At 35.4% G+C, this 10,000-nt stretch overlaps 1 protein-coding gene across 1 annotated transcript in view; it reads left to right on the forward strand.

The window, feature by feature from the left end:
• The window catches only part of LOC136845219 (uncharacterized), a 190,208-nt gene that overhangs the window by 157,828 nt on the left and 22,380 nt on the right, over positions 1-10,000 (forward strand). Inside the window, exons 4-5 of the mRNA XM_067115291.1 lie at positions 3,746-3,888; positions 7,757-7,943. Coding sequence (XP_066971392.1) covers positions 3,746-3,888; positions 7,757-7,943 — 330 coding nt within the window. The remainder of the gene's footprint in view (positions 1-3,745; positions 3,889-7,756; positions 7,944-10,000) is intronic.

A 10,000-nucleotide genomic window follows, 5' to 3' on the forward strand; every position in this document is an offset into this window, starting at 1 on the left:
CCTTTCCAGCAATAACAATTAACTTCAAAAGCATCTCCTGTGGATATATTTACCGTCAGATAATACGAAGGAAGAAAAAAGAAAAAAGAAAAAAAAATAGATAAAATTTTCCTATGTGGTTTCTTTCTTCCGTGATTTAATCCTCTAACTAATAGTTTGGGGTTTTTATTTTCACAATAATTATGGTAATTATTCTCTTCTGCTTTATGTAGTTCGGTGCTTAACTTAATGATTTTTTTAACGAACACTGTAATTTGCTAATGATGCTTTCCCTTCACATGAGATTTTACATTTAAGTTTCTTTGTACATCTTTGTTCGTAATTTGCATATTTTGTAAATATGCAGATGTACACAAAAGATAGTAATGTATCACTTACCATTATTATTATTATTATTATTATTATTATTATTATTATTATTATTATTATTATTATTATTATTATTATTATTTTGTATAATGTCCACAATATCATTGGTAGAATGTTAGACTTCATAAAAATCTATAAAAAGCTTTCGAACTGAAGATGAACCCACGATAGGGTTCTAAAGCTTTTTATACATTTTTATAAAGTCTCACATTCTACCACTGATATATTATTGTGGACCTTATAAAAAGTCACTCCTGTTCTCGGCACTGAGAGTTCTAAACAATTATTATTATTATTATTATTATTATTATTATTATTATTATTATTATTATTATTATTATTATTATTATTATTATTATTATTATTATTATTATTATTATTCAAAATAATTATTGATTATTTACTTACTGAATTACATATGCTTTCTATGCTGAACTAATTATTTATTTACTGCTTAATAGTTGTTTTTACCATACAAAATTGACTGGTTTCTTAATGAATGATTTACATATTAATATCCTTTTGAAATTTATGTCATTCTGCTTATTAATTTACATATTTCTTAAGTAATACATTCGGAATGTATTATTGCTGCTTTACATAGTAATGCCACTGTTTTCAAATTTATATCCTACTTCTTAATTTACATATTTTCTTAATATTAATTTTGAAATATATCATTTCTGATTTACATAATAGCACCACCCTTGTGAAATTAGTATATTCTCTTTACTAATTTACACATTTTTTATTATCAGTTTTGAAATATATCACTGCCGATTTACATAGTAATAACACCCTTGTGAAATATATATTCTACTTCTTAATTTACATATTTTCTTAATATCAATTTTGAAAAATATCATTGCTCACTTACATAGTGTTATCACCACTGTGAAATTTGTAATATATCAGCAGTGATATATTTCAAAATTAATATTAAGGAAATGTAAATTAAGTAGAATACAACAAATTTCACAGGGGTAATATTACTATGTAAATCAGCAATGATATATTTCAAAATTAATATTAAGGAAATTTGTAAATTAGGGAGAATATAACATTTTTCACAGGGGTGAGTCATCAGAAGTGATATATTTCAAAATTAATATTAAGAAAATATGTAAATTAAAAAGAACATAACAAATTTCACAGGGGTAATATATCAGCAGCGATATATTTCAGACTTATATATATATATATATATATATATATATATATATATATATATATATATATATATATATATATATATATATATATAACGCATCGCCTTCAGTGATCAAGAGTTTAATCTAATATGACTTTCACTTCCGTGTGCGGTGAAACCAACTTACAGTCCCACGTTGCGGCAAGTGGATATCTAATTAACTGCCAAATTGAATTCGACGAGTTAATGAAATTCGTAAAATGCCCCGAAGAATCCATGGAAACCGCGTCTTTTTTTTTTATGTAGATACTGGAATGGAATGTGAGTGCAGGCCAAAGGCCAAGCACTGGGACCTATGAGGTCATTCAGCGCCAGGAAAGGAAATTGAGAATAGGTTTGAAAGGTGTAACAGGAGGAAAACCTCGCAGTTGCACTCTGAAATAATTGTTAGGAGAGGGTGGATAGCAAGATGGAAGGAATATAATATGAATGGAGGTATAGTAAAAGGAACAGATGGGGCTGCAGCTAAGGGCCGAAGGGAGGCTGCAAAGAGAACCTTTAGTAATGCCTACAGTGCAAACCGTGAGGTGCACTGACGGCACTAACCCACCTTACGGGGTTTATATTAACGCCATCTGTTGGCCACGGGAATGATTATCATTAATATCCAGTGACTCTTGGTACAGTGAATTTTACTCCTTTGTATGTTTGAAGAAATGTTCTTATTAGCAAATACCTAATATTTATAGGAATTTAAAATGTTTTAATGATTACAATACCAAAATTCCTAATAACTTCCTTCGGAATCAGTTTCCAGTAATTTTCTTAAACTTTACAGAACCTTTGGAGATGATGAACTTGACACTTATGAATTCACACCAAGATGTGACCAGGTCACCCCTTGTTTTCCATTCAGTTCTTGTATAGATAAACTGACCCTAAACCCAATTCTCTCATAAATTTTATCTCCAGAACTTATTACCTTCCCCTGTATCCCCAGATTACCGATGATCTGAATCTAAAGATAAAGGAACGGCCTGTTATCATCAGAGGTTTGAAGATCAACAACATACAACAGTGACCTAATTTCTCTTTATGTTTCTGCCATGAGTTCGGTCTGGTTTTCACTAGTTTTTTGTACACGCCGAATATTTTGCATACTTAGGGAACAGAAGGAATGGAATATGAAGTTTAGGGCAAAGGCCAGGCGCTGGGTCCTATGCGGTCATTCAGCGGTGAAAGGGAAACTGGGAGCAAAAAGGTTTGAAAGGTGTAACAGGAAGAAAACCTCGCAGTTGCACTACGAAACAATTGGTAGGAGATGCATTAAGCCATGGGACAGTTGACCTGATGCCCATATTTGTGCCAGGGTCATGATGAGGAATTGAAGAAGGGAGAAGGGAGGGGAATTTTATCCAACTTTGAAGAAAGTGGAAGCCCTTTTTCTTTCTTTCTTTCTTAAGCCGAAAGCCCGTATGGGCAGTCAGAAGATTTTAAGCCCAAAAGGGTTCCAAAGGGAAATCAGTCTGCAGAGAGAGAGAGAGAGAGAGAGAGAGAGAGAGAGAGAGAGAGAGAGAGAGAGAGAGAGAGAGAGAGAGAGACAAGTTACACGCCAAAGCTGTCATAAATGAATAAATATGAGGGAATGGAAAATATAACCGATACATCTGAAATTCAGGAGACGTCAGCAGCAGCAGAGAGCAGGGATGAATTCGTTCCTCGCTTAAATGTTAGGAGATCAGAGAATCCCGCAATTGCACTGGGTAAACTGGTCTGCATTTCAGCTGCAGCCAAGATGAAACTCCTAGCAAACTGAGTTGTATTAAACCTGAAGCTAGAAAATTTCACACTGTTTGGTATCTCACAAATTATTTATCATTACTTCAGTAGATGAAACCTATTCAAATGGAACAAACACGTAGGGGCCACTGGCTTGAAATTCAAGCTTCCGAAGAATGTTGGTTTCAACCTCCTACCGCAGACCCCACACTGCAGCAGTAACTGATCATGATACAGAGCCAGTGATTTTTCATCTCCCTGGGGGAGACGCGAACCCGCGACATCTGAGTGGCATGCCACGACACTAACCACTATACCAGCAGACCAGCTCAAAAGATGGTATATTGTAAACTTTAGGGAAAATTGTGAGTTTGTGTGTGTGTGTGTGTGTGTGTGTGTGTGAGACTAGGGGTACGTGACCTACTACACATTCACATCTCTTTTCAGAGGTCAACGAATTAGACGGAGAGGCTGACTTCAGGTCAATTCGTCTCCACTGGAAGTACGACCGGGCTGTTTCCGGAAGGTACCACTTCATCGTGACCTACTGCGAGGACCAATCTTGGGGCAAATACAGGTGTAAAAAACAGGTGCGTAGTCGTATGTGTTTGTTGTTTGTTAATAAATGTTCGGTTAACTGCGTAAGGGGTCCAAAACACTTCAGCAGTTGTTTCCATGCCATGTGGTACTTTATAACTGAATCCCAAAGCCTTGGCATTTCCTGTGACTAACAGGTCGTTTCATATGTTACCAAAGTGGTAGTGCTTAGCAGCAAAGCCATTCACACACACACATTATATATATGTATATATATATATATATATATATATATATATATATATATATATATATATATATATATATATATATATATATGTGTGTGTGTGTGTGTGTGTGTGTGTGTGTGTGTGTGTGTTTGTGTGTAATAAGTGTTCGCCACTCTGTTGGTAAGACCTTGGGTAGGTCTGTGACGCACCTAGTGCCCTGAGAGTCTTCTGTGCAGGTAGGCTAATCATGATTTCATGAATTTGGCTTTTTCAACATTAACCGGTTTTCATTTACGGTGGGGGGGTAGCACTTCTTTATACATATACGCAAACTTCTTACTGCGATGATTTAAAAACCTTTAATAAAAAAATACTCACAATAGCGTGAGTCTTGCAATGGGATCGAACAGATTACTGAAAGCTCTCTGAATAGATTTATTATTAAAAATACATAACATGATTTGTTTCTCCAAAAACCCCTCATATTTTTATATGACTATATGTCAATAAGAGACAAGGTTTATACCTCCATCGTACCCTGTTGCCTACGTCAGTAGGTACCAACATAAGCAGCACTCGAGAAAGACCATGTCGCTGGAAACCTAAATCGTAGAGAATTGCCGAGAATTGGAAGATTTTACCTTTCTGGACCAATTCAGCACCAAGCGCTTAAACTTTTCTTCACGCTTATATATATACGTATATGTATGTGTATATATATATATATATATATATATGTATATATATATATATATATATATATATATATATATATATATATATATATATATATGGTTGTGTTGTTAGGAGACTCAAGCGAATATTTCCTGACAAATGGACGGAGAGTTCTTGGATGAGATGCAGCGCTCAGTAATATGATTACTGCTACTTGAGGTGAAGTAGTTCTGTGGACACAGCTCAGGTGGGTTATACACACACACACACACACACACATATATGTATATATATATATATATATATATATATATATATATATATATATATATATATATATATATATATATATATATATATATATATATATATATATATATATATATATATATTGAAACCTTCCCAAGCTGTGAGTAGAGAACCGCCGCACCTCAAGTAGCAGTAATCGCATTACGAAGCACTGCACCTCATCTGAGAACTCCCCGTCTTTTGACGGGAAATATTCGCCTGAGTCCCCTTAATAACCACACATTGCAATGTCAACCCCAGGCTTTTGAGAGGGCCACAAAACTCGGGGAAAAGCTCCTCTCTCTCTCTCTCTCTCTCTCTCTCTCTCTCTCTCTCTCTCTCTCATCGTTTCTGAACGTCATGGAATTCACCGTACTTAAAAGTTATAAAGGCGAAAGTTCTCTTGATATTTGTCTGGGTCGTAATGTGAAAACTTGGGTTTTCTAACGTGTGGAGAGAGAGAGAGAGAGAGAGAGAGAGAGAGAGAGAGAGAGAGAGAGAGAGAAGATAATGTAATTCGGAAAGAATAAGATATTGTGCATGTAACTGTGTGAGATATACATAAACATATTGAAGGGATATATTGTAAAAAAAATTTGAAAGGTGTGAATTAAACAGAACAAGATAAAGAAAAGAGAGAGAGAGAGAGAGAGAGAGAGAGAGAGAGAGAGAGAGAGAGAGAGAGAGAGAGAGAGACGCTGAACTCAAAATTCAGATACAATACAATCGTACAACCACGTCGATCATGATCAAGTCTTAAATAAAATAATTTCCTTACGATCTTATGATTATTTATCGTTTTAATAGAGAATCATAAAATTAACGAGAAAATCTGAACCTTTCTCCCCTTAACGTAGAAACGAGGTCTCGACAGACCCCTTTTTAGTTTTCTGAAAAGAAAACTATCGTGCCGGCTTTGTCTGTCCGTCCGCACTTTTTTCTGTTCACAATTTTTCTCTCCGCCATCAGATCTTAAAAGTTACTGAGGCTAGAGGGCTGCAAATTGGTGTCTTGATCGTCCACCCTCCAATCATCAAACATACCAAATTGCAGTCCTCTAGCCTAAGCAGTTTTTATTTCATTTAAGGTTAAAGTTAGCCATGATCGTGCGCCTGGCAACGATATAGGCCAGGGCGCCACCGGGCCGTAGTTAAAATTTCATGGGCCGCGGCTCATACAGCATCATACCGAGACCACCGAAAGATAGATCTACTTTCGGTGGCCTTGATTATATGATGTACAGAAAATGCGCTATCAAACAGTATTTGTTGGAGAATTAAAACGTTTCTGTTTTACCACTGTTTGATAGCGAATTACCCTTTGGTTATTTTAACCAAGATTTTATGCTGAATTTTATTTGCATTATCCTAAAGTTCGTTAGAAAGTCATCTTTGTCTAATATTACCACCAATGTAGGAGAATTTCATCAAAGAAATTTTACCAACATCTATATTAATGTTTTTTTTTCCTTTTACTTTCTTTCACTGGCATTCGATTCAACTCTTTCAATATTATCGTGTAATTAATGAACGAATTCATTTTATTATTGTTTATAGATGACTTTTCTTATTCATTTTACATATGGGCTGGACATGCGCACACATACATAACATACAGACACACGCACACACACACACACATATATATATATATATATATATATATATATATATATATATATATATATATATATATATATATATATATATATATATAGAGAGAGAGAGAGAGAGAGAGAGAGAGAGAGAGAGAGAGAGAGAGAGAGAGAGAGAGTAAGTCACAGAATAACGAAGCAAGGAAGTACTGGGGTGTGTGCCAAAGATTGGGAAAAGGCTTGAACTCTCATGAAAGTTAAGGAGAGAGTACTGTTAGGCATTGTTGAGCCAACCCTCCTTTATGGAAGTTAAGTGCGGATGCTGAATGGAATAAAATGTGGAAGCAGGTGAGAAAATTGTTTTTGGAATCTGTTTCTCGCCGACTATTACCTTATTAATTAAGAAATAATTCTATGATTAACTGAATTTTTCTGGCCTTCTTGGCTTCACTCGACTTAAAGGCTGACCTATTATAACTTTTGTACTTTAAGCTCTTACGATTTCAGAAATAAAATTGTATTACACATTAATTTATTCATTCTTATTTTTAATCATATTGTTCACATAATATTGGGAAACAAAGCATAAAAGCATTGGCTTACTAAACCAAGACTTCACAGAATAGAATGCATAATTATTTGAAAATTATGAGGAAAGCAAAGTAGCGGAATTTAGCCATTATAACGACAAAAACAATAAATAATAACAAATAAAATACAACAAAAACTGGGTATACATACCTGCCGTGACCGGCTTAGAAATCTCAAAAGTTATTATTATTATTATTATTATTTTTATTATTATTATTAACTTATCCATACCGTCCAAAGTGATGGTAATATTATTATTATTATTATTATTATTATTATTATTATTATTATTATTACTAACTTATCCATACCGTCCCAAATGATGGTAGTATAAGTCCCAAAGCTTGAATAAAGGTACCTTCATTCTGCATTCTTATAAAAGGTTAGTGGTTTTATCTATCTTTATATACAATTACGCAAAGAAAAAATATTTAGATGTACATTATATTTTATATACCTAAAGTTATTATTATTATTATTATTATTATTATTATTATTATTATTATTATTATTATTATTATTATTATTATTGTCCCATTTCAGGAAGTCAAAGAGAGCAACTCTATTCAGTCGACGGGTTCGGACAAGAAATATCGCGTGTTCGAAACCGTGATATCTGGGCTTCGGATGTCGACGAATTACACGCTGGAAGTAACGCCCGTCCTCGAAGGCGAGAGTTCAAATCGCGGGAGGGCATTCGGACGAGAAATCATCATACGGACGAAAGGATGTAAGATAACTAGCGAACTTTGTCGTTGATATTTCAATAGGTCCACCTTAGTGAATAGATTACATTTTTTATTTACTTATATTTATTTACTTATTTATTTCAATTTAATTTGTATTTGCAACAGCATATTAAAATGTTTCAATCTGCTTCTCTCTATATCTTATTGGTCATTTTCGGAAAATTTTTACAAAGGTTTAAAGTTACCAATTTTGTTTTCTCTCTCTCTCTCTCTCTCTCTCTCTCTCTCTCTCTCTCTCTCTCTCTCTCTCTCTCTCTCTCACACACACACACACACACACAAATATTCTTGTACCAAATTACAAAAGAGGCAAATCCCACTAGAAGCACAACAATTTTTACATCGAAATCTTTAATTTTTGTCGTTACCATTCAAATTTCAAAGCATGTTTACGCACATACCCCATTCTTGGATCGCTGGTGACAGTTGCATAATAAAATATTAAGGGCACGTCCTTTACAGACTTTCGCAGAAAAACGTACGTGAATACGGTATAAGGTTTACAATACACGGCTCGTGAATAGCAGGAGAAACCGTGTGGTGAAATGAAACTTCCTTGAACCGGGAGAAAACCATTCAGGAAGATATGAAAGAGCTATGGCAACTGAGCTTAGGCTCAAATGGTGTCAATGATTACATGAGACGTCACAGAGCCGTAAATACCTTTACAGTATTGTAGACTCTTCAAATGCCACCAAAATAGTCCGCTTTTTAAGGGATGAAGAAAGAAATTCGATGTGGCGACCGTACGCAACGTCTGAAACATAAGTCTACTAAGGCTAACTTGAAATCAGAGTGATCTTGATCAGTGAGGCGTGGATTCAGCGTCAATTATGGTTATCTAATAAACTCTTTCTTAAAAAGCCGTTATTTGTTTTCTTCATTTCATTCTGAATCATAAAGTGACGTCACGCTGGCAAATGGGGCCAACGTTTTTGTTCAGATAGTCATAATTAATATGTATTATTATTATTATTGCTATTATTTCAGTAGATGAAACCTATTCACATGGAACAAGCACACAGGGGCCAATGACTCGAAATCCAAGCTTCCAAATAAAGGTTTCAACCTCTAACCGCAGACCCCACACTGTAGCAGTAACTGATCATGATACAGAGCCAGTGATTTTTCATCGCCTGAGAGAGACGCGAACCCGAGACATCTGAATGGCATGCCACGACACTAACCACTATACCAGCGGAACACATAAACCTATATGACTGCGCTGACAGTTCAGTCGGGACTCTCTCTCTCTCTCTCTCTCTCTCTCTCTCTCTCTCTCTCTCTCTCTCTCCCCTTTGTTCATATTCGAGGTGAGCTAGCAACCTCATCCTAAAAGACTTAGTTGAAGACCACATGGTTATAATACTCTCTGAAGCCATTCCCTCTAAAGGAAAATGGGCATTAATTGAAACAAGCAAAAAATGCGCCGAACTTTCTTCGGCGCAATCGAGTTTTCTGTACAGTGTGTAATGCTGCATGAAACTCTCAGCCAAGCCACGGCCCCTGAAAGTCTATGCCACGGCCAATGAAACTTTTAGCCACGGCCTGGTGGTGGCCCGTGTTGTTGGCACCTATAGCGGTGCCGGACGCACGATCATGGCTAACTTTAACCTTACATAAAATATAAACTACCGAGGCTAGAGGGCTGCAATTTGGTATGTTTGATGATTGGAGGGTGGATTATCAACATTCCACTTTGCAGCCCTCTAGCCTAAGTAGTTTTTAAGATCTGAGGACGGACAGACAAAGCCGTCACAATAGTTTTCTTTTACAGAAAACTAAAAAATGATAAATAAATTTTGATAAAATCAGTAAAAATATAAACACTGAAAATTATAAAAATTATTTATCTGGCTTTAGTACCACGAACTATACTTCTTAAATCAGGAGTCTCTCTCTCTCTCTCTCTCTCTCTCTCTCTCTCTCTCTCTCTCTCATGGAATGCCCGACTGCCGATGCTTATAAGCCTGTCCCTCTGGCCTACGGCGTGTTTTTATTTCATCCCTTCGAAGCGCGGGTATTTTCTCCTAGCCGT

Source organism: Macrobrachium rosenbergii, chromosome 13, assembly GCF_040412425.1.
Source record: "Macrobrachium rosenbergii isolate ZJJX-2024 chromosome 13, ASM4041242v1, whole genome shotgun sequence".
Classification (NCBI taxonomy): domain Eukaryota; kingdom Metazoa; phylum Arthropoda; class Malacostraca; order Decapoda; family Palaemonidae; genus Macrobrachium; species Macrobrachium rosenbergii.